The following is a 25,070-nucleotide window of genomic DNA, read 5'->3' as shown; positions in this document are numbered from 1 at the left end:
CAAGTTCGTCTTCCCCAACTGCTCGACCCAGCCTCAACTGATTTCTAGGGTGATTTTGCATTTTTCGTACCAAAAAAGACTGGCGTATATGATTGATGTAGAATCTTGCCCAAGAACGGTGATAAAACCAAGTGAACAAATTTCAATATTCTAGATTTCTTTAGTGTGCATTTTGAAGGTGTAATGTTACGTTAAATGCATTTTGAAAAATATATTGTTTCATTCTCTTAACATTTGAAATTTTGTTGAAAAATTTATGTATTTCATTAAATGCATTATGGAAAATCGAAGATATCTGCATCTATGGTATTTACACCATCGCCCCGAACCGAACCGATTAACCGTTAGAAAAAATAATAAATTAATAATAATTGGGCTTTCCATAATTTTTTGATATTTTATATGTTAACTACTTAATTTCTTTGGCCCAAAAATTCTGGCACAGTAACAAATTAAATTTAAACTCAAGTACCCAACCCTGAACCCTAACAATCTAACACAAAGGCACAAACATTTTATTGGAAAATTGGAATCTCAACTCCTGCCTTCTGGGTCTGCCGAGTGCCGACTGTTGTCTTTTCCGCCTCCGCCCGTTTGCATTATTTTCTTCTCCTTCGACCTTCAGGCTTTTGACACTGGTGAGCTTCTCATCTTCTTTTTTGATAATTTGTATTTGTCTATTTGAATTTGTTGTGAATTTCGCACAAGATTTGACCAAAGTATATCCAGAGTTTTCAGTTTTTTACAATTGGTGGCCGCTTTAGAGATCCTCTTTGATGACTTTTGGCCTAAACAACACATAAACAAGAAATTGAATTCTTTAATTACAGAAACCAAAGTTTGGTGACGAGGATATTGATGAAGAGTAACATTTTTTTGTTTAAATCTTCAGTTAAGAACATTATAGATTATTAATTTATTACTCTACTTACATTTCTTATATACTATATAAGAATCAATTTTGAGTTTTGATAAGAGTTGTGGGGAAGAATGAAGATTGAATATGAATTTAGGTTGGCGCTTTTTGAGTTATTGAATATTGTTTGTTAAATTTGGATTTTGTATTTGAGAATTGGGATATTTTTTGCATTTTCATTTGAGAAGTTGTTTGCTACATTGATTTAGTATCATGCTTTTGTTTTCATTGACTTTTTTCATACATTTTTCTTTTTATTCGACGGATGGACTAATTAAAAATAATTTATTTTCGTGGTTATTAACGACCCGAACCGAGAACCGAACCGACTTTCGTGGTTATGGTGCGGTTATGGTATAACCAAAAAATTGGTGGTTCGATGATGGTTTTGGCCGAACCGATCCCGAACTGAACCATTGCCATCTCTAGTGCACACTAAACATGAATTCTCAATGACAAAAATGTCTCAATTAAAAAAATTAGAGACCAAATTGCCCAGTAAATCATAGGCCACAAACTCTCACAATTATTTTTTCAAATTCAAATTACACCAAAAAAAAAAAGTCCGCCAAAGTCCTAAGATCATAATGGGGTTGACGACTTTTAAATATCAAAAGGTTAAGAAAGTTGGTGAGTTGATGAAATGGAACTTAGCGTCCTAAGTTTTGACCTTTAAGTAAATGATGACCGTAAATATAAAATTTTAAACAGTAGAAAAAGATACTCTTTTGGAGAAGAATAATTCTAATCGTACAAACAGACTTTCATCGAGACTTTACAGAATTTCAAAAAAATCGATGATGTAGCCAAAAAAGGAAAAATGAGGAAAGAGGGATTTATACCTTATACACACCGTGCAATTGGTTTTTCCCAAAATAGAGCCTAGAAATATTGAAAACACATTTTGAGCTAATTTTTCGTTTGTATTCTCCAATAGAATCAATCCAAGTTTGTCTTCTCCGACAAATGAACTCAGCTGATTTTCCCATTCGACTTGTGCATTTTCCATTTGAAAAAATCAATCGACGTGAGAAAAAAAGTGAGAAATGGGAAATGGGGGGTTTGAAGGTGGAGAAAGTTTATAGCTTTGACTTCGAGGAAGTCGGTCCAAGTTCATCTTTTCTAACCAAGTTCGTCTTCCCCAACTGCTCGACCCAGCCTCAACTGATTTCTAGGGTGATTTTGCATTTTTCGTACCAAAAAAGACTGGCGTATATGATTGATGTAGAATCTTGCCCAAGAACGGTGATAAAACCAAGTGAACAAATTTCAATATTCTAGATTTCTTTAGTGTGCATTTTGAAGGTGTAATGTTACGTTAAATGCATTTTGAAAAATATATTGTTTCATTCTCTTAACATTTGAAATTTTGTTGAAAAATTTATGTATTTCATTAAATGCATTATGGAAAATCGAAGATATCTGCATCTTCAGACTATATTTTGTAAAATTTTAGTTCCACGATAGTGAAGAGAATAAATTTTTGGTTTTGTGTTATAATTACAAATTGGTTATTGTGTTGTAAATATGCTATATTTCCATCTAGTTATTTTGCTGTTACTGGTTTTTGTTCTGCTGAACATTGCCATTTACTTGGTCGTGGCTCGTGAAATTATGGAAGACATAAATGAAGATCCTTTCGTGCAATCCAATAATGAGATAGTTTTAGACAATATCAACATTGGGGACAAAGAAACGATAGAAGGAGATGGAGAGATTGTGCCTGGGATAGGTACGATGATTTATGGATGAAAAATAGCTATTTGATTTCTACAAGCTATATGCTTATACTGTGTATGTTTTCTAGTTAGAAAAAAGAATTCGAAAAAGGAGGACGATGGAGTTGTTAGATATGTGATGTTTATATGTAGTCGTAAATGCCGAAGAAGCAGTAATACAAACATTACTTTGAAGCCACAACCAACAAGTTCAGACTATCATGGAACATGGAGAATTAACACCATCCACCTCGAGCACAACCATAAAACAAGTCATTCCAAGCTTAGGTTGTATCGGTGTAACCGAGAATTGAGTGCAAATGTGAAACAGATGTTTGAATTGAATGGTACGATAGGAATTCTATTGCATAAAAAATTTAACTCTGTAGTTGTGAAAGTAGGTAGGTATGAAAATATGACTTGCGTTAAAAAGGATAATCCAACCTAAAGCCAATAAGTATGAGAATAAGCTTCTTACATTGCAAATCTTTCCAACACTATCCCTAATACTCATCCAATGATGTCGATTCACAACGATGCTGAAATCTCATATAACAAGTGATGTTGGAGGATGCAAAATTGGGTTTTATTTTTATTTCTATGTAGTGGTTAATCTTTATGTATAATTTTAACCATGATTGATGAAGAAACGAAATTGTGTATGACATTATTTCAGACTATTGTGAATTGCTTTTCCGTCTTAACTCAATACATATTTATATGGCAAGAATAAGAAATATTTTTACCAAACATAGACAAACACATAATTAGATGACCATAGTTTACACTAGCAAATACATAGTTCAATAATATTAGTTTTTCATGTATGCAATCCCACATTGCCTCATTCGTGGTTCAATCAAAAGCCATCAAAAACATTTTAGCAGATAATCAATTTTGCCTACTATTTATAAAGTACGACCCTTTCCTTTTTCATTCACTTCCGCACTTTCCTTTCCATTGCGAAATATTACGTTCAATGAAATTTTGATGTCTCATTTTTTGGCTATTCTAGCTAGATTGTTGAACATGCTTGGCAAATTTTCGACTTCTTTGATGACCCTAGAATTAACTGATTCATTAATAGTACTCGTTTCACCACTTGATTCTTCATTTATGACCCAATCAAAATACCCACAATTAATACTACAAGTTTTTAGTAATCGCCCTATTTTCTTTGTCTCCTTTTTAATCTCAAAACATTTTTGCAATCCGCATGCACACCATGGGCATTGTCTTTTTTATCAAACAGTCCCTGAAGAAATGGTCTTTGCTTCTACAGCTATGACAAACACCAACATTCTTTCCTCTCACCTTGGAACAAATATCAAATGTGATTACTACATAAACTAAGAAAATGGAGAAAAATTCATGATCACTACCCTAGCGTCTCAATAACTTCAATCATTTTCATCTATTCTAAACAAGAGTATATATGCCTTCAACATTTTTCCACAATTACAGAACAAGGCAAGTAGTATGTCTTCTACCTATTTCACCAATTCCACTATCTTTTCACCATATTTTACATAGGATAGGATAAGCAAAAATCTTAATAATTTTGTTCATTTTTTACACGCTAAATACAGAATCTGACCTTCAAGACTTTAGCGTCGACAAGATGTGGAAATGACTGCAGTGGTTGTGGATGGGATACAATGGCCAGAGATAGAGACGAGTGCGACGATTATGGACCGATACAATGGCAAAAAGTGGACACAAGTATGGCTATTGTGGACAGATGCGATGGTCGGAGGTGAAGATGATTTCCAAAGTTTTGAATTGAGGAAAAGGGAAAGCTAGATAGCCTGCCACTTTGGGGTTGGAGTTCGTGTGGCCGGAGGTGGATTTCACAACAACGATTCGTAGGGTTCCAAATGGAGAAGTTGGGAATTACATACACTTGTCTTCTGTTTTTTTCTCTTTTCCCTTCCATCATCATCATCATCATCATCATTAAATAGGGACACATGCCACATCATTCCGTGAGACCTCTGTGAAGTTTCCTTCTTAGCAACGGACCAAGGAGGGCTATAGGATTACTTGACCCCCTAATTTTTGATTTTATTTTAATTAGAAGGTCAAAGTTTAAAACCTACAATATAATACAACCGATAGCGGCTCAGCTTTGTCTCTCTTTCCTACCATTTGAAGCCCCTGTAGAATCGATTGTCCCAGACAATTTGTCGAGAGAGGACTGCCACCTACCCACCACTCATGTCTTCACCATAACACCGTTTGCTTTCTCTCTCCCATCGACCACTAGGCCCATTTTTCACTTCACGTCTTCACCTCGCCCATTTTCCACTTTGGCCTTCGCTCACTGTCACGTCGTCGTTGTGCATCTCCTTCTATCTACTGCGGTAGATGCTGCATTTGCATATTTTTAACTTCCTACAGACTCCAATTCATGCACAGTCCACTGTTGTCTTTTTGAAGGTATGTCACATCTCCATTTGATTTTAGTTATTTTCTTCCAATTTTAGTGTCTGCAATGTATTTTAACTTTATTTCTGATTTATATACAACTCATTCCTGCCAAATAAATGCTAATGTTTCCATTAATTGTGTTATTTGATTTAGTATTTTTCGATTTAGGGATTTTTAATTTAGGGATTTCAGATTTAAGCTTTCTTATTTATATTTAATTGGTTTAGGAAGATTGAAACTTTGTTTGAATTTTGGTAGGTATGACTTAGAAGAAGAAACTAATTTAGGGATTTCTAATGTTGTCGATTTTTTGTTTGTATTAGTTCTGAACAAATACTTTAAATGTAAATCTACACTATCCTATAATGGGCAAAATATCAGTGAAAGGAATGTTCGAGAGAAAATTGATGAAAATGATGTTGATATTGAAGATGTTGGGGATATTGGAGATGTTGGGGATATTAGATGTATTAGGGATGTTGATGCTGCATAGCTTCCCTTGAATCCTGGATTGAGAATTTCAATACAGAATTATGATGTTAATGTTCGAGACGTAATTCAAAGAGTATATATGCAAAGGGGTCCTTGTCAACCTCGTAATCATGCGTTTCTACCCGTAAAAATGGGTAACAAAGCCAGGCGATTTTGTATTTTTTGGCATAATAAGCATCCTACCTGGTTGGAATATAGGATAGCAAAAGATGCAGTTGTTTGCTTTTACTACTATCTTTTCATTTCAGTGATGGTTCATTTGTTAAAGACGGATTCTTAAATTTGAAAAAGAAAGTACATGTTGGGGCTTCAAGTAGTACACATAATCAAGCTCAGGTCCATTATGAATTGTTCAAGAATAAAAAACAAAGTATTTGATCCTGTCTCATTAAGTAATTGCATCACGCTAAAACAGATTATCGAATTTGATTGAATGCATCAATTGATTGTGTTTGATTTCTTCTACTACAAGGGATGGCATTTCGTGGATACGATGAATCTGAAGATTCAAACAATCAAGAAAATTTTCTTGAACTATTGTATTGGTTGTGTAATCATAATGTGGAGATTAATGCCGTTACTTTGACGAATGCACCTAAAAATTTCAAATGAACATTATCAAGAGTGCAAAAAGATATTGTGATTGCTATTGCTTCTAAATGTCTACATGTGATTATCAAAGATGTTCGTGATAGTTTCTCCTCAATTTTAGTTTATGAATCTCGAGACATTTCAGTGAAAGAGCAAATGTCAGTTGTCGTTCGTTATGTAAAGAATGTGTGTTTATTGAAAATTTTTATTGGAGTCATTCATGTTTCGAGTATCATAGCTGCCTCAATTAAGGCTGCAATTAATCAATTATTTTCAATGTATAGATTAAGCATATCTAATTTGAAAGGCCAGGGATATGATGGAGCTAGTAACATGCGAGTGAGTATAATAGCCTCAAAGCACTTATTTTGAAAGAAAACTCAAGTACTTACTATATATATTGTTTTGCTCATTAACTTCAACTAACTTTTGTATTTGTGACACAGAAATATCCGAAAATTAAAACTTTCTTCACTACAGTACACAAATTGGTGAATTTTGTTGAGAGATCAGCTAAACGAAGTAATCTTATTCGAGAGAACTAAAGAATGAAAATTTTTGAATCACTCAATGTTGGTAAAATATCAAGCTGATGGGTCTCAATCAAGAAGTTACTTTTCAAAGTCCTGGTGATAAACGTAGGGGCTCTCACTATAGTTGTTTAATTAACTTGATTGTCATGTTTTCAATCATTGTCGACGTTATTGAGATGATTGCTACTGATGCTACAAATACCTGAACAAGAGGTGATGCATACATTTCATTGGAGTTGATGTTAATATTTGAATTTTCTTTTAATCTACATTTCATGAAAAAGATTCTAGGGATTTCAAACAAATTGTCTAGGGCATTACAATGAAAGTATCAAGATATTATCAATGCTATAAAATTGGTGCAAATATGTAAAGCACAGCTCCAAAACATGAAGAATGATGGATGTGATTCTTTTTTGGACTAGTTTGTTCGTTCTATGAAACTCACAAGATCAATGTTTCCAATGTGGATAATATGTTCATAACTCTAGTCTTCATGACATGAGACTGATGAATTTGCTTCACTTTTGTGTGAAAATGTTTTATGCCATAATTGATATGCAACTTCAAAAGTTGAATGATCATTTTTCTAAGGTAAATAGTGACTTGCTCCTTTGTGTTGCGTGTTTGCCTCCAAATAATTCATTTGCTACTTTTGACAAGACCAAAGTGATTTGACTATGTCAGTATTATTCGGTAAATTTTGATATAGCAGATATCTCAAAATTTGATGATCAACTAGATACATACATTTTTTATATGCGTACTTCTGAAGATATTGAAGGATTATGAGACATTTAGTGATCTTGCATACAAGTTGGTTGTGAATAATAAACATAAAGTGTATCCATTAGTCAAGCTTATGACATTAATCTTAGTTCTTCAAGTGACTGTTGCTATAGTCGAGAGAACATTTTCTGAGATAACTTCATCAAAAATCTTCTGTGCAGTCGAATCAGATATCAATGGTTGAATGATAATTTGATTGCATATATTAAGAAAGATACTTTTGACAGGATTGAAAATAATGTAATTATGGAACATTATCAAAATATGAGAACATGTAGAAAATAATTGCAATGATATCTCTTGCTTTAATTTTTTTGGTCACTTTTTTTAAAGTTTGATTGTGACCTCTAATTCAAAATGTCTGCGTATGCTCCTTCGATACATTTAGCGCGTTCCTTTGGAGAATATCTATTGGCTGCTATCCATAAATAATTGACATTTTTATTGGCTATACATGTGCGTCCAACTTGCATGCTCGGAAGTCGTAGTATAACATAATTCTCTGCAAGTCGTTCAATTTCAAATTTTGCAACCCAACGACCGAAAAGGCGCCCCCTACATATACCCTTAGGGAGGGGGAAGGGTCCGTATTAAAGCAGGATTAAACCCGACCCAGAAGCCAAATGTCAGCCCGAACGCAAAACCAGAACCCAGCTCAAAGAGACTACGTGATCCAAGAAGAAGATGAAGAAGAAGAGGTGTTGAAGCTTGAAGAAGAAGTGGAACAAATAACCCAGAAAGTACTCGAGTACAGAACTAAACTTCCGAATCAACTTAACTCCACACACGCTTCTCTCCTCTCTTCTCAACGACCCATTATTCCCCCGACCCGTTTGTCCGAAAATGGATCTGAACCTCGACTTGAATTGGAGACGGGTCCTAATCCAGGTGCGTGCGTACACTTCTTGGTTATCCATTTGATTTATGCGTTTACCTGGGTCCCTGCTTTTTGTATGTCTCTTTTAGGGATTGTTGGATAAAGGTATCTTATATGAATTTTTATGGTAATTGTTTCAAGAAATTGAACTATATCTTATTCTATCTCGCACTGTTTTCCCATGAATTGAAGATTTTTTTACACTGTGATATGAATTTTTATTTTATTTATTTATTTTTTGTTTCTTTGTTAAATTTAGAATATTGCTCAAAATGTGATTATGATAGCTTTAAATTTTGGTTGTTTTTATACTTTTATATAAATACTTTCTAATTCGCCATTTATCTGTTGTTCTGTTCTGGGAAAATTATGGGTCTAGTGTCTTCTTTTTCAAGGTTGGTATTTGCATTATATTGTAATGGTTGAACTGGAATTCAACCAAAACCAGTTAACTCCAATCGAAATTCGACACACAAGATGATTTACTGCACTGGGATTCAATAACCCAGCTGAAATTTCATTAATAAACTGAAATGTGAACAAATTCAAGAACAAAAGTACAAGAAATTAAGATGAGAACGGAGAGATTCAGTATTTTCGAGGAGAGAAGGGATAGAATAGCTGGCAATTTTTCCAACTGAATCCTCCTTCCCTCCCTCCGGTTGTTATAACAAAAGAAAAACTTGTTTGTGTCATGTGGCGTGTTTGTGCTTTTACAATTTAAAATAAAATGAAAATGGTGTCGTCCCCTTAATTGAATTTCCGGTAGCTCCGCTGGCTTCTGCCGCTCTTCCTTCCCCAATCTGTGGTGATGCACGGTTCTGGTTCCTTTCCATTATATATCTATTGCTGAAGTCTGTGACTATCTTATTGGTAATATGAATTGATTGTGTAATTGATTGAAATGACTGAAACTAGCAAACTCTTTGGTGCCCAAGTGACAAAAAGACATTCGGGTATCCAGTTTGCATATTAGCGTAATCAATTTTATTCCATCTATATCTAGACAAAAAGATCCTTTACCCCACCAATAGCCTTTAAACAGAGCCACAGAGATGTTAATCATGATCTGGTGTTAGGCAGCCAGGATTCATCCACCAACGTGAATTGATTAATTGTTAGCATTCTCATAGAAAAGTGGCATGTGTATTTGAGTTTGCCCTGGAGGATGATATTGAGTTCCAAGTTGAGAGTGATTTTGTGGACAATGGAAGCTGCCGTTGGGTTGTGATTTGCTCCCAAGTAGCGAAAGGCTAGGAAAAATAATTTTAGCCTTTTCTTTTTCCGTGTTATTAAAAATTCTGCAAATGCTAGGCTTCACCAGATCTTTAATGACTGTTGAAATATTGAGAATTTTGGACTCGTCTTCTTCCAAACTTACCTTTTTCTTAGTCTTTTATGATTTTCATTCTTTTTCTTTCTTTCTTGCCTTTTCTTTTCTTTTGTCTTTTGTGAGGGTTGAGTTGGGGTGGTAGGTTGATTTCCATGCAATTCATCCTTTCTTACTCCCAAACTGTTTCTGGTAGCAAAATTTGGCCTTGGAGTTGGAAGCGAAAATATATCCCTTTGAACGATTTTAACTTTCCCGAAATCCAATCCCACAGCTTCAGTTCTATCCCTCCAAACATGGTGCCGCTTCTGAATAAGTATGTGTTGAAGTTGTTTTCACCTGGTGCTCTATGTTCAAAAGTGTTCCTACAAACCTGAGTGCAAATATGCGTTGTGCTTAGAATGATGCCTATCGAAATTTTCAGCTTTCATCTTCCTCACATTCTTTGTGGTTTATCTCCTTTATTAGGTGAAGAAATGGCAAATTTTTCAAATATTAACAGACCCTAAGTAAATAGTTGGTTTAAGAGCAGATATTTTTTGTTTGCATTCAGGCAGACTGTTCTTTAAGTAGTATGTGCTGTACATATTACTCTGAAGTTTTCTTGCAAAAATCAGCACCCTCAGAAATTTGAAGAGGGAAAGTTAATGTACGAGGATGACCGAAACAGGGTGGGTCTAAAGGAAGTAGGCTTGGGTGATTTCTGGGCTTGATTTTGGGTGAAATAAGATGGATTGCACCTCCACCATGAGCTGTATGTTTTGGACGAAATGGTGGCATACGCTACACTAGTTGGTACAAGATCTAGATTTTCCATGTCCGAGCCAATCTGGAGCATTTGGTCGGTGTATAATGCAGAGCATGTTTGAAACATGGGTGGGCTTGGGGTGGATTCCGGAGCTTGATTCTGTGTGATAATAGGGTGGATTGCACCTCCACCATGTGATATAGCTATTGAAAAAAGGGAAATACCCTGCTTCTAAAGTGTATCAATGTGATATGTTGAATAAATGTGAAATTGAATATGTTTCCATTTTCTATCCGTTTCAATGGCCCTCGTGACTGTGTGGCCTTTCTGTCAGTTAAAATATGTGACATCATTTTTTACTTAGCCCCCATTTGATTCCTATTCTTTGGTCACAAAAATGAAAAATATGACCGTTATCTATTACATCAAGTCATTATATTTGACTTTTTATCTCTTGTGTGGGTTCTGTAACGACTATATTTTTCATTCTTATTTTTAAAAAAATGGGTACCATACGGGGCTTTATTGTTGCATATTCTTTTTCCCACAGTGGTACCTGTTGAGTCAAGTGGAATGGCCTCATTAGTTGGAGAGGGTCAAGGGGAAGCTGAGAAAATACAGCTCCTCAAACTGAAGATCTCAAGTAATGCCTCTATGATGTCTATTGTTTTGAAAAGGATGAAAGACTATATCGTAAGGATCGATGAATTGGAGATCTCCAATGGAATCATCCATCCGGCTTTTAAAAGGAAACGAACAAGTTGACCAGGTTTTTCATTCACTTTAGATGCTTCTTGTTTTGTTGTCTATTCGAATTCACAGTGTGTTGTCCATGCTAACTTCTTTGCCAGTTCAATATGTAACATGATGTAGCTTGTCTTAATCTTTGTTGTCGGGGTTAGCTGCGATGAGTTGATAATAACACGTACACCAAGTTCTTGAAAATTCTCAGTTTATCAATTCTTGAAGCCCTTTTTGTTTCTTGTTTAGAAATTGAGACCCAGGAAGAAAACTCGATTCAGGGTCGGAGGATCCAATGGATGAAATATGTTGGATCAAATACAAGCAAATTACAACCCAAGATCCATATATAATAGTAATATGCCTGTTTAATCAACAATAAACCATATAGATCCTCTTGAAAGTGAAACATAAATAGATAGACTGTGCTTTGGAAGTATAAGTGAGAATTATTTTTTGGACGATTTTAACTTTACTACAATTTAGTTATTTTAATAAGGGATTTGCTACAACAACCCCCTCGTTTGTGGGGGTTTGGTCAGGGAGGTTGTCAGCCTCCCTGTTGTTGTAGCAAATCTCGTTTAATAATATGTTACCTTTTCGTTTTTGTTATAAAATTTGTTATGAATTTTGTGTTATTAATTAATATTCATGTTAATCTAAATTTAATGAATCTTGACTTAATGAATTTTGTTCCATAGAGTTAGGTTTTTTATTCATGTATTTTAAAGTTTTATTGGGTGTTTAAATTCATATATTTCATCATTACAAAAAAATTAAATCATAGAAATTAAGGTAGCGGTTGGTTTGTATTTTCATCTTTCATTTTCATTTTCAAAACGATTTTTAGTTTCTCCGAAAATGGCCCGTTTTCCGCGTTTTTAGCGTTTTGGCAATTTATAACTAAAAATGCTCAAAATGATAAAAAATCGTTTTGCATTTTCAATTATAAATTTTAACTCATTTTCGAAAATGCGTTTTCGAAAACGACGGACCAAATGCGTTTTTCGCGTTTTCGAAAACGGAAAACTGAAAATGACCCAAAAAGGACAAACCAACCACACCCTAAGTTTTGAGAGTATAATTTTCTTCTTTTAAATTTTTATTCTAAATTTTATTCTTTTTAGTTCATTTGAGACTCATCAAATACTTTCAACAAATTGGTATTAAATATTACTTTTACAATACTTACAAAGTATTTCAGAATAACGCGTGATGTACATTTATTTTTGACTAATATTTCTCTAAAAGAAGGATAGTGGTGAAAAAGTCCTAAATGAAAAGTGACTACTAAGGAATCTCACTTACAAGTAAAACAGATAATTTGTTAGCATATTATTTGTCTAAAAGACTAAAAGTGTCACTTGGGTCACCAGCTATTACGCCGTTGGAATTTGAAAACTATATATATACTAAACTTGTTTAACTATGATAAAGTAGAAGCTCCTATTTATATAATTACAAATAATTCTTAAAAGAAGTTTGTATAATAATCACATTATTAATATTAATTATAAAAGAAAATAATTGCATAAAGTCAAAAAAAATATCCAAGAAAATAATACTATGATCTTTTTGTAATCTTAACACACTTGTTCACGGTGGTGGATCCACGAATATTGGTGAGTTAGGGGCCATTAACCGTTGATCGTCAAGGCCGCAATAACGAGATCTTTAATTAATATTAAAACTTTTCAATCAATATATAAACACCCTAAAACATAAAAATCATATACATATAAAAATATAATCCAATAAACTCAAAATCACTCTGTAACTATAAGCTCAAATTCAATTTGCAAACCTCAAATTTACAGTTTCAATAAATTCCAAATTTTAAGAACAGAAAACATCCCTTAAAGAATCTTGGTATTGACCATTAGCAGTATAATTCAAGGACTAACTTTATATTGTGTGATTCAAATAGTAAAAGTTTATCAATACATTCCACTTATAATTGTGCTTCCTCACTAAGATCGGATTGGAAATTCACCTAGGTTATAGGGCTCCTTTGATTTGTTATGTAATCTAGCATAGTGATTTAGCCCCTTTTTGGTATATATTTCTTTGCCACGTTTCTGAAAACAAAAAATTGCTTTCGCAAAATCTATTATTAAAAAACCTCAATTGAACAAGCCCTTAGTTGCTCTTAAATCGAAGTTATGTCACATTTACTATCAATTTCAGATCACTGGTGACAGTTTAGCGATTGGAAGTACAACAAAAATAAAAAAAAAAAAATTTTTTTTTTTTTTTTTTTTTTTTTTTTTTTTTTTTTTTTTTTTTTAAGTGTTAATCCGGGCCAAACATGAGGCCATTGAAAGTTGAAGTGGGCTTTTTCCCCCATACAACTATTATTGGCTACTGCACGGTACCAAAGGCCTGTTTATGTCTTATTATGGAAGAAATTATAGAGTTTTGAATAGTATTTTTTGAAACATATGTGGTTAAAATTTAAAAAAACTTCATTGGTTTGTGTTAGAATATTTTATTATGCAAATGTGTGGTGGAGAATATTATTGTAGCAAACAATTAAGGCCTTGTTTTGTAGACATTAATGTAAAAATAAGAATGAAAAATATAATCGTTACGGGCTCCACACAAAAAATAGAAAGTCAAATATAGTGGCTTGATACGATGGATAACAATCATATTTTTCAGTTTAATGGACAAACAATGAAAAACAAACTGAGGCTTAATTTGTTAAAGGATTGACAAATGAGGGCTAAATCTGCCTTCCCGAAACCCGTTCCGACTTCTAATTAGTTAAAATCTAGTCCCGCCGAGCAAAATTTTAGTTTCGATCCATTCATGTAAGGTTACTCATGTTTAGCACTCCACTCTAAATTCTTTTGAAGGTATACTTCAAATACGATTTAAAACTCGAAACTCTTTTGAAGTTATTCCTCAAATATAAAACTCTTTTGACTTTTTTCATAAGTTTTAAATTCTCGACTTGAAAAGAGATAGTGACGTGAATTTCTTGTCAACAAGTTCAAAAAAACATTTGAAATAGGACACAATCAAACATTGAAAATTATAATTTTAAGTCACCTTTCAACCTCAAAAACCTGAAAACAAAGAAGAAAAAGTATCCCAATAAAATAAATTTATCTTTGTAGTGATAAAATTTTTTTTGACAAAATAATAAGACACAATTTTTAAATTTTCTCCACATTTTTAATTTTTATTCATTTCTACACAATCATTTGACTCTATTATTCAAATGCTAATTATATTTTATATGCCACCCCCATTGAGCTGTATGTGACAACAAAGAGTTACAAGAGTCAAATGGTGGTCAGCACGTCTACCAATTGAGCAATATTTAAGAAAAAATTGTCCCTAAAATTTGTGTTTCATTGACTAAGGTTCATGTTGATAATTTTTTTTATTTATGAATCAATAGTTTTTAATTTCTTCATTCATATTCATTTCATTTGAATTGCCGACATGTGAAATTCAAATATTTTTCCATTTTTCTCAAATTTTATTACCAAACTCATTAGCCCACACGGACTTGGTCATTAGGTAGGTAGGTACTATCAAGTTATAGAGATTTTGGACATGAGTATATTATTTATAGTGAAAATTATCGGTAATTGTCCTCAAATAACAAACTGACATGTTTATGTCACGTAAGACGACTATCGATTGTCTTTACTATAAATAAAATTATTCTTTTGTCATATATATTAGGGTCGACTCACAAAGAAATTTTGTTAATTTCAATGTTTCAATCAAAACTTAAGTTTTGTCGTGCCTATCTAGCCTAGAAACCCTTTGTAGTAGAAGAAAATAAAACAAAGAAAACTGAAATTTTTGTTATGTATACCGGGCATAATCACGGACAAACCACCCTATTTTGACTTAATTATAAATCCCTAATTTCTTGTCTTTCCATAATTTTATTGTTTAAATAATAATTCTATATCCCTAATTTATTGTCTTTCTATAATGTTACTGCTTCATTATTAATCAAACCCAAATAGAAAATAATTAAACAATTTTAAGCAATTAGTTATTTTTAAATTTTTTATTCCCTTACCAAATATAAATTCATTACAGCTTGTTAGTGCTCAAGTTGATGGAAGCATCTCACAGGCCACTTCCTCCCTTCACCCATTATAGAACTGGAAATTTTTTTTTTAAAAAATAAAATTATTCAAATTGATTTCTAACTTGAGTTCTTTAAATTTGAGAAGTTACACAAATCACTTCACATTATAAAAGTAAGACATTATGCGATTTTCTTGTGTGTCTCATATCAAAATCCAAATAATTTAAGTTTTGAACGTTTAATTTAGTAATAAATGAAATCAATCAAACTCGCTTCTCTTGGCACGAAGAGTAATGATATTATTGATTACCGTATCTGAAAAAGAAAAGTAATCTTGTTTATGTCCACTTCCACGTGTCGACTACTCGATAAAGTCTCATTAAATGCGCCTTTTGTAGAGGACCGTTGATTTAGATTCAAAAATTGTTCCAATTAAAATTAAACAAGTGGCAATATTGTGAGACAGACCGAAAAAAGGTCACTTTAGTATCGGTATGATATTAAATTTTAGGCAACTCATACACATAATTCTAACCGTTCAAAAGTTATATTGACAATCAAATTTCAAAATTGACGCTCTCAAACGAGTTTGTGTCGACCGACGGACACAACGAAAGAGAGCCTTGGGTCTTGACCGGAAAGGTATGAACCGGGTTACCATATTTTAGGTCATATAGGCTTATTATATGCATTGCATGCTTCACTGTCTTTCCTCCAAAATTTCATAATAAAAGAAGGAAGCAATTTTTTCAACTGGGTTCCCCGCTAATTGATAGCACAACCCCATTTCGTGATCAATGGCTGAGATTGTTCTTCATTCAAGATTCTGAACAGATGGGTTTTGCTCAAAGAAATACAATTCTTTTTGCAGAAAAAAGTGATGAAAGATTAGGAGGGGAACTGTTCAAATTCAAAATCCAGAATAACTAAAAGGTAAGCATAAAGAACGGCTTCCCGTTTGCTTTATCTAACTTCTGGTGTTGCTTTAAGTTTCTTTCAAGTTTCGGTTTTATTTCATCTCCCGGATTATATGCTTTGGAGGCTTCACTTTATGAATCTTGTTTCAGATAATTATTCAAAGTTTTGATAAAACAATGACATTTGATAATTTATTTTGCTTTTTCTTGAAAAAGATAAATGTGTGCTTTTCTTTTGGCTGTAAAATCCATGAATTTGAGTCATTTCCCGGGTTGTTATGTATTCAAATATCATTCATTTGTTTTAGCTTCAACTGTTCAAGAATTTGTCCCAGAATCTTGAACTGTGTATATTAAATCATATAAGAATACTTTCATAATTTGAGCAATTACCTCAGATTTGACAGACTGGGAGCCTAATCAAATATCATACATTTTTAGAGCTTTTATATTTGAGAAAGTGATTTTCTTGATGATCTGTGTAGAATACTTGCAGAATTTGATAATTTAGTCCAGAATTTACACAGAGAGGGTCTTAATGGATAGCATTTCGAATTCCGAGGAGAATTCTGATATGGGATATCAGCCGTCAGCTTCTTCTCTGGATCAGATTGATCAATCACCAACAGATACTACCAGTTACTCAATTATTAGTGGGGAATCTTTTGCGTACTGCCGAACGAGTTCTGTGACCTCTGCGTTTTCTGAGCAAACGGATGAAAACAGCTGTTCCGAGGCAGCCTCTCCTAATTTCTGGCCGGGCATGAAAACTCCAACACGTGCAGCCCTTTCGAGATTAGGAATGAAGCAGCACAGGTATCCTTTCGATGAAAAGCAGCGAGACGAGGACACAATGGAGTTAGGTGAGTTTACAATGTTATACATGCATTCTTCCAAGTCTAATATAAGAATCAACCACTGGTGGTTTGTGAATCCTGCTAATTACCCTCATGACTTTGGAATAGTCTTGAATCACTTTTGAAAATCTTGTGGATTAGTCCCCTTTTGATTTGCCTAAGTTTTTGCTGATTTGAGGGTAATTTGCATGGTTTTCCAGTCCTTAAAGGGGATAATAATCAGCAAGTTTACCAAACTATGGTGAAATAACTTGCAAATTCTTATAAATTATACGAAAATACGAGTATGCTGAATTGTTACTAAAATATTTCAGAGCTGGAACTGATGAAGGAGAGATTTTCAAAGCTTTTGCTGGGGGAGGACATGTCAGGAAGTGGAAAAGGGGTTTGCACTGCAGTGACAATCTCCAATGCCATAACAAATCTCTATGGTAGGCATTTTTTTATATGTCATAATGGATAATATTAAAAGAAGAGGCAAATTTGTTAGTTATCCTGTCTAATATGTTCAAAGAACCAAATTGTCAATAATGGATATATTATGAATTCATTTCTGTTTTTAGTATGTTTCATTATTAGTACATCTTTGGAACCTTTAATAAGGTGTAGTGGACACTATTAACGGAGAAAAATAGGCTAAAATATCGTCTATTGTAATATCAAGTCGTATTTAATACAGTTTACCAATAACCAAGGATGTATTGTGGGGGGTTGGGGGGTGGGGCTATAGCCCAGTCCAGTACCCAGCCCATTTAATATTTTTAGTGTATGTGTAAATTTTTTTTTTTTTTTTTTACATATTAGCCCGACTTGTCGTCCAATCCTGAATCCGTCCCTACCAATAACCAAACATGCTGTTTATGCATTGCAGCTTCAGTATTTGGTCAGCATCAGAAGTTAGAGCCTTTGCGTCCAGATAAGAAATTGATGTGGAAAAGAGAAATGAATTGCCTTTTATCAGTCTGCGATTACATTGTAGAATTAGCCCCTGCATTGCAGACTTTAAAAGATGGGAATACTTTAGAGGTGAAGACTCTTTCTTTTGTTTTTCGGACGTAAGCTTTCCCCGTCTCGTGTCGCTTAACAAATGTATGTATTTCAGGTGATGACAAGCAGACCAAGATCAGATATTTACATCAACCTTCCTGCGTTGAGAAAACTAGACGCAATGCTCCTGGCAAGAACACTATTATCTGCTAAAATCTAGATATTTTCTTTTCATGAATGATTCTGCTTTTCTCCAATGGCTAATGAAATTAGTTTTGTTCATAGGATATACTGGACAGCTTCGAGGAGACAGAGTTTTGGTATGCAGATCCGGGAAGCATATCGGGAAATTCAACGCGTTCTGGATCATTCAGGAGGATACTTCAGCCTCAGCCTCAACGAGCAGATGAAAAATGGTGGTTGCCGGTTCCTTGCGTTCCTTCTACTGGTCTATCTGAGAAATCAATTAAACATTTGTTACAAAAGCGTGATTGTGCCTACCAAATTCACAAAGCCTCACTGTCCATCAATAATAGCATTCTTGCTGAAATGGAGATACCAGAATCATACATTGCAACTCTGCCTAAGGTAGGTTGGCGCCCATGAATATTTCAAAACGATTGCATATTAGTAATCAATTCTCTAACATCATTTTTGGTGATTCTAGAGTGGAAAAGCAAGTGTAGGAGATACCATTTACCGCTACATGTATACCACAGAAAAATTTTCTCCGGGTTGTCTTCTTGATTCTCTCGATATAGGCTCTGAGCATGAGGCACTTGAGTTTGCAGACAAGGTTGAAGCTTCAATGCATACATGGAGACGTAAATGCGGGACTCACTCTAAATCATCATGGGGCGTGGTTAAGGACTTAGTGTCTGAGATTGATCGAAATGATAAGAATAATGTCTTAGCCGCAAGAGCCGAGACCTTGTTGTTCTGCCTGAAGCAAAGATATCCAGAACTCTCACAAACGACATTGGATACAAGCAAGATCCAATACAATAAGGCAAGTTTATATCTTATCCTTGTACAAATCAATGCTCATGCAATGCAGTGCTTGACAATATTAATTAAGAAAAATAAGCCAAAATCTTGTTTGTTATATTGTCCAATACTGTGTACCCAACATGAACCATCGTTTTGCCGCAAGAAAATGCTTTATGAAATGAAGATCTCATTTTGTCACTGCACTTTATTGCAGGATGTAGGACAAGCAATCCTAGAGAGCTATTCTAGAGTGTTGGAAGGTTTGGCATTCAACATTGTTGCTTGGATTGGGGATGTACTTTTTGTACATAAAACCATGAAAAAACGAGATTAGTATAAACAACAGCAAAGAAATCGGCAGCTAGTTGTGGTTAGGGGTGAAATCTCACTCGAACATTCTGGCTGGTATATGCTGCAACTTACAGAATTCAACATATGATGTACAGAATTCTGTACCTAGGATTTTATGATGACAATTGACTGATTTTGTTCCTCCTGAGTTTAAATAGTATTAGTGAAAACCTTTGGTCGTTAAATGTCTCCTATTTGATCTGATGTCCGGTGTTTTCGGCTTAATTTCCTGTCTTAAAACATCTTGGCATGTTATTACAGAACAGTAATGAATAGGACAACAATGTGATTTATCATTTTTGGTTCCTATTCTAGATTACAATGACAAATCTCTTTTAGATTGTATATTTGTACCGTACTTGAAGCCACCTGTGTATACAGACATGTACTTCTATCTGAGTTGTAATATTGTATAGGCCATGTGATGCATCTCAATCTAACATATGGTTTTCCATGACAGACCATATATCTGTAAGTATTGTTAAAGTAGCAGGTGTGGTAAACAGGTCTCGGCTATACTAGACAATACTGGATATTAATACCATTGTGCATTCTACCATTGGAGTATATCGAAGAAGTTAGTCTCTACTAATATCTCATCCCATGTTGTTAATTCAAGCATTATGAAAAGTACAATTTACGTAGTTCCAATAAGAGTGCAAATTACACAATTCTATAAGGACCATTCTTGGGGTTCATAATGGACACCACAATGGTGTCCATAATCCCGAGGTGGTGCCTCCCCATTGAAGGAGGCGCCGGGCCCATAGGCACCCCTCCAATAGGGGGCGCCACCTCGACATTATGGACACCATTATAGTGTCTATTATATACACTTAGAATATTCCATTCTATAAGGGCTCCTTCCTCGTAATGAGGATATATTGTGTCGAACATGAAATTTATATTGGAGTAACAGAAAATAATGTTTGTTCCCACACAATTTGAGACGATGATCGAACAATGTAACTAAAAAAGAAAAAGGATAATTAACACAATACGGAAAACAATTTTGAATGTATTTTCCATCTCGACACATACCTTGAATAACGGAGAACCCTTACCACGGCATTATAAGAAGGCTCCAGAAATATTTAGTAAATATGGTATAACAAAATTTAAATTAGGGAAACATGATTCACATTTCATAAAAGACAAAAATATGTTTAATAAATTATAAAATAAAGTGTGTTTGTTCCAAACAACATCAATCAAAATTGCGTCATTTCGGTATTGATTAAAAAAATAGTTATCTCATTTCTGTAACTATTACAATTTCGTTCAAATTCTATGTGGAAAATATTAGATTGGATTTTATCAATACTAATTTGAAGAATATGAGGAAAATCACGGTGAAAGCGAAATTTACTCCTCCGTAGTTCTGATTTTGCATCCCCCAAAATTAAACCAAAAAAAAAAAAAAAAAAAAAATGCCTTTCAATACACGAGCGTCAGATTGAAGTTAATATAAAAATTATATTTCTACACCTTTTTCAGATCGAAAAGAGAAAAATGAACATGATAGCGTAAAATAATACCATTAACCATGCGTTTTGCTGTTAATACCCTATATATTGTACTAATTAAATTAAAATCTGATAAAGAATGGGCAATTATTTGTACAACGTGACGAGGTAGGTTCATCCATTGCTAAGTATTTAACAGCAAATATAATTTCCATCCTCCGGCTAGTGTATCAATAGATATTTCCATTACCTCTTCCTTCCCCGATTCTCCAACTATTCCAGGTCCTTGGACTCCTTCTCTTCCACCTCATGTGCTAATAAGAAGTTAATGGATCGCCTCCCAGGACACGTCCTAACTGGCAAAGATGATGACGCTTTAAGGCTGACAGATCAGAGGTCGTGAGTTCGATTCTTGGAAGACTTTAGGAAGGCAGATATTCTCCTGGAAGGCAGGATTTATCCTGGAAGGCAAGGTGCAAAGATGGAAAACGACTTGCTTGACACTTTCGTAGATCAGTTGGGGGGCTCTTGAGCACTGGTCAGTTTAGGGCACAACCTGCGGTTTAACCTGTCTGCAGTTTGAGAGGCCAAGGTGTAGACTCCATGATTTAGTCACTGTAAGGTGGATATCTGGATATCCAAAAAAAAAAAAAAGTTAATGGATTTGTGCACCCGTGGCACAGCTCAACTGGTGGATCAATCAACATTGTCTTGCTTTCAGCGGTAGGGTGGAGAGTTCGATTTCTGGTGGGAACCTGCAGTCAAATATTTGGTATGGAGCAATTACTGTGGAGGAAGGTCTCTTGTGCGCAGAAGTGTACAGACAATGGGGGAACCTGTGATCCAGTTGAGGCATAACCCGCGATTTACCCTCTTCAAGGTTCTAGGGGTAAGGGTCTTGAGAGTCCAAAATTTAGTCTGGTGTAAGTTGGAATACCTGGATATCAAATAAAAAAAAAAGTTAATGAATCTGCCCTCCGGGATATAGCCTAGTGGTGCAAAGGACAGGAGTGAAGTTATCTCACACTTTGTTGGCAGCCGCAATGTGGGGGTTCAAATCCTGAGACATGAAATTGGACTTCTTGTAAGCGCAGTGTACAAGTAGCTCTTGTTCCCTGGCCTGTTAGGGCACATTCCGCGATTTACCTCTCTCACAAAGCTCTAGGGGCGAAATGGTGGGGCCCTCAAGGTTGGGGTTCAAATTTTTTTTTTTTTTTTTTGAGAAGTTAATGGATCTATTCTCACATACGTGGCCTAAAGTATACTTTTCATTGCACTTATAGCACAGGCCTAGGTTTATTTTTGTTTGAAAGTCATTGGGAGTGATGGTTTTATACTGTTAGTGTGTTTTATTTATTTTGGGACTTGGATTAGTGGATTTCATTTCATCGGGTGGTCTGGTATAAGGAGTTTCCATCTGCTTTCGTTGGTTGTGAAATTATTTGGCTTCTGAAATATGTTAATGGCAAGGATGGTTGACTCTTGAAGGCAGGCAATTTCAAAGCCTTAGCTAAAGTATCAGGCCTCATCATCTTAACCATGGACTTGATCTCTCCTTTCAAGCCACTTGTAAATATTGAAATATAATAGGATTCAGGGAAATGAGAGAGGGATACCATCCCCTGTGCTTTCAACTCCTCAAACTTCTCCTGGTATTTAGCAATAGAACTTATTACTTGCTTGATCTTACTGAAAGTTTCCATCACTTTTTTCCAGTATTTTCTGCAAACCTTTAGCAAATCCCCTCAGAAAACACATCCCAATCAGTATTTGGGTGACTTGCAATGAAGTAATCAAACTATATATCAGCCTTACCTTTAATATACATCTCTGCAATTCCCATTTTCAACTCATTTGGGATCTGATGGAGTTGAAAATATTTTCTATATTTTCTAAGCCATTCTCTAGGCCCCTCTCCCCCAAAGTGAGGGAAATTGATTTTAGGTAGCTTAGTATTTCTTCTATATTCACCCCTTATACGGCTTCTACTCTCCTGCTCATCAGACCCTTGTTGAGTTAGTCCGCTCAGATCTTACGTTTGTAGCAGACCTTTCTACTCCTTTGTTCTTTTGGTCTGCTTTCAAATTAGATGTCAATTGTGCCACAATATTCACTAATTTATCATATTTTAGGTTCATATCTAGAACTGTACTCTCCATTTTCTCCTATCTGTGCCCAAATACTTGTAGATTTTGCTTAGTGGAATCTTAATTCTCCTCCAGCCTATAGGTGACTGCCTTGGGTACAGTTCCCAAATAGATTTTTTCAAAGTCAATATTCTTTAGATGATCATCAACCAACTTAGCTCTAGTATCCATGATTTCACTTACCCAGTTACTTGGCTGCTCTAATACCAATTTGTCACGGCTCGAACCTTCAACTATGGTAGCTTTTCACCGTAACACAGAAAATATACTGAAATTAGCTGAAATAGCTAAGATTATGTCACCAAACAAAGATAAAAGAGAATGGGAATGAGGTAAAAGAGAAATTTAGAAGAAAGAGATGAGAAGTGTTGAATAATTTCAACATTAGTACTGAAAATATCAGGTTACAAAAGCTTTATTTCCGTCCTGACTATTTTGCACTTTCTTTGACTACGTGGTACTAATCTGTCATGGTCAAGATAGTTTATATTCAAAATATTGGTTCCATTTTTACTTGGTTCAATACTCATCTTGGTTTAACAAAATGTTAACACGAGGTGATGATCGGCCGACGATGAGAGGTGGATTTTCATAGTTTAATTTTGATAATTCGAGGTGGGGTAGGGGCAGCAGGGTTGGGGTTGGGAAAGAGTCCTTTTACTCTTTTTTTATTTAAAATATTTTAATTATTTATAATAGGGAAATTTAAAATTATCATTCTACCTCTTTAAAAATTGATAAAATATAGTCAAAATCATTTTCTTGATCAACTAATGGAAAAGTAAATGTTTTTATCGACTTGGACTCCATATACATATTTCCGAAATGTTAGGGATCTATATTGGCACAAATTGGATGTTAGAAGAAAACCTGTAATAATTGAAAAGATTAGGGACTGCTGATGCGATTTTTCCTTGTATCTTGTTACCATGAACATATATGTAAAATGAAAAGGCATGGCAAATGTATACTAATAAAAAAAATATAATATAACATGTTCATCACTAATTTTCAATTTACAATTGTTAATCTTAACTTGGATGAAAATGTGCAAGGACTTAAAAGAAATAAGCCATTCCCAATTCTGTTGTCATCAAATGAAAAATGCATAAAAATTGTTATGATTAGTGTAGTGCTTTTCCTTTTGGAACCGTTCAAGATTTACTTCAAAAGTTTTACAATTATTGAATGGCATATAGGATACTTCTTAATTTAAAAAAGGATAAAATTGACATATAACATATAAAAGGGATCATTTTGTTAATTTTTTACAAAAATGAGCCATTTTTTCCCTTTCTCGCGTTAAAACAGGCCTGTCACAAAAACCTCACTTTGTTAAGAATAAATGGGCTTGTCCAAATCCGGCTCGTTCAGGCCACAACCCACATTTCCTTGACACAGCCCATGTGAGACCAAGTTGGATATAGACCACTTGATATGGGCTGGGGCAATAATGGGCCTAATGGCTGTTGGAGACGACTTAGAGAAATGGGTTATGTAAGGATTGATTTTTGATATATTTGTTTCGACCATTTTTAACCCACAGTATCGTGATTAAAACACAATTTATATGAAAACTTGGACAGAATTTCGGTATATATAAATGTGGTAAAGATTACACAAAACAAAAATTAAGAAGAAATAGAAAATAGATAATAATCCAGGACAAAATGTTATCTTTTTCCTTATGATAAATTGCCCGTTACAGTGTTCACGGTGAATGACACTTGTCTCCCAAGATACAACAGATTCACAATTTGTGGTGGTAGCACTTCAAATCACAAGAAATAGCGAACTTTTTACAAAATTTTTCCTCTACAAAGGAATGTATAAAAATTCTATAGAAATAGAAAGGAGATAATTGTAAAAGGAGAATGAGTGTTCAATGCAATTGGTGTACCCAAAATCATGTCCACAGGGTCCTATTTATAGACCTAGAAAGGGTGCAAATGAAGTAGTGTGAGCCAAAATATGCATCATTTCGAAAAGTTGCAATATTTGACAAAAATCTGTATCCTTTCGAAAGGTTGCAACACTTCATTTTTTCCAACTTTGGACTGCAATTTCTCATTCATCTGGAATTGGTTTTGAGTTTTCAAATATACCACAACGATCTACTCGACGAGTATA

The 25,070-nt window shown here is 34.4% G+C and overlaps 3 protein-coding genes across 3 annotated transcripts; all 3 read left to right on the top strand.

The window, feature by feature from the left end:
• Positions 1 to 5,686: 5,686 nt before the first annotated feature.
• On the top strand, positions 5,687 to 6,692 carry LOC111411309. The gene is made up of 5 exons (XM_023041850.1): positions 5,687 to 5,703; positions 5,805 to 5,926; positions 6,029 to 6,106; positions 6,239 to 6,486; positions 6,594 to 6,692. The coding sequence occupies exons 1-5, from the start codon at positions 5,687 to 5,689 to the stop codon at positions 6,690 to 6,692; spliced, it is 564 nt and encodes a 187-aa protein (XP_022897618.1).
• Positions 6,693 to 7,950: 1,258 nt separating this feature from the next.
• On the top strand, positions 7,951 to 11,407 carry LOC111410312. The gene is made up of 2 exons (XM_023040580.1): positions 7,951 to 8,357; positions 10,975 to 11,407. The coding sequence occupies exons 1-2, from the start codon at positions 8,093 to 8,095 to the stop codon at positions 11,187 to 11,189; spliced, it is 480 nt and encodes a 159-aa protein (XP_022896348.1). The 5' UTR covers positions 7,951 to 8,092; the 3' UTR covers positions 11,190 to 11,407.
• Positions 11,408 to 16,225: 4,818 nt separating this feature from the next.
• Positions 16,226 to 19,656, top strand: LOC111410311 (rop guanine nucleotide exchange factor 3-like). The gene is made up of 7 exons (XM_023040579.1): positions 16,226 to 17,005; positions 17,314 to 17,430; positions 17,871 to 18,025; positions 18,102 to 18,176; positions 18,272 to 18,574; positions 18,654 to 18,995; positions 19,191 to 19,656. Exons 1-7 carry the CDS (start codon positions 16,681 to 16,683, stop codon positions 19,308 to 19,310), a joined length of 1,437 nt encoding a protein of 478 aa, XP_022896347.1. The 5' UTR covers positions 16,226 to 16,680; the 3' UTR covers positions 19,311 to 19,656.
• The last annotated feature ends 5,414 nt before the right edge of the window (positions 19,657 to 25,070 follow it).

Source organism: Olea europaea, chromosome 15 (genome assembly GCF_002742605.1).
Source record: "Olea europaea var. sylvestris chromosome 15, O_europaea_v1, whole genome shotgun sequence".
Taxonomy (NCBI): domain Eukaryota; kingdom Viridiplantae; phylum Streptophyta; class Magnoliopsida; order Lamiales; family Oleaceae; genus Olea; species Olea europaea.
This window is presented reverse-complemented; position numbering and strand designations above follow the sequence as displayed.

What these genes read in the sequence shown, in the direction of transcription:
- LOC111411309 (XM_023041850.1), top strand. An exon ending in GTTCAAGAATAAAAAACAAA is followed by an intron (nt 5,927 to 6,028) that starts GTATTTGATCCT and finishes TTCTACTACAAG; the next exon opens with GGATGGCATTTCGTGGATAC. An exon ending in TGAACTATTGTATTGGTTGT is followed by an intron (nt 6,107 to 6,238) that starts GTAATCATAATG and finishes TGATTATCAAAG; the next exon opens with ATGTTCGTGATAGTTTCTCC.
- LOC111410312 (XM_023040580.1), top strand. Translation starts at nt 8,093, where the DNA reads ATGTCAGCCCGAACGCAAAACCAGAACCCAGCTCAAAGAGACTACGTG. An exon ending in GGAGACGGGTCCTAATCCAG is followed by an intron (nt 8,358 to 10,974) that starts GTGCGTGCGTAC and finishes TTTTTCCCACAG; the next exon opens with TGGTACCTGTTGAGTCAAGT.
- LOC111410311 (XM_023040579.1), top strand. Translation starts at nt 16,681, where the DNA reads ATGGATAGCATTTCGAATTCCGAGGAGAATTCTGATATGGGATATCAG. An exon ending in AAGATGGGAATACTTTAGAG is followed by an intron (nt 18,026 to 18,101) that starts GTGAAGACTCTT and finishes TATGTATTTCAG; the next exon opens with GTGATGACAAGCAGACCAAG. An exon ending in GCAAGATCCAATACAATAAG is followed by an intron (nt 18,996 to 19,190) that starts GCAAGTTTATAT and finishes ACTTTATTGCAG; the next exon opens with GATGTAGGACAAGCAATCCT.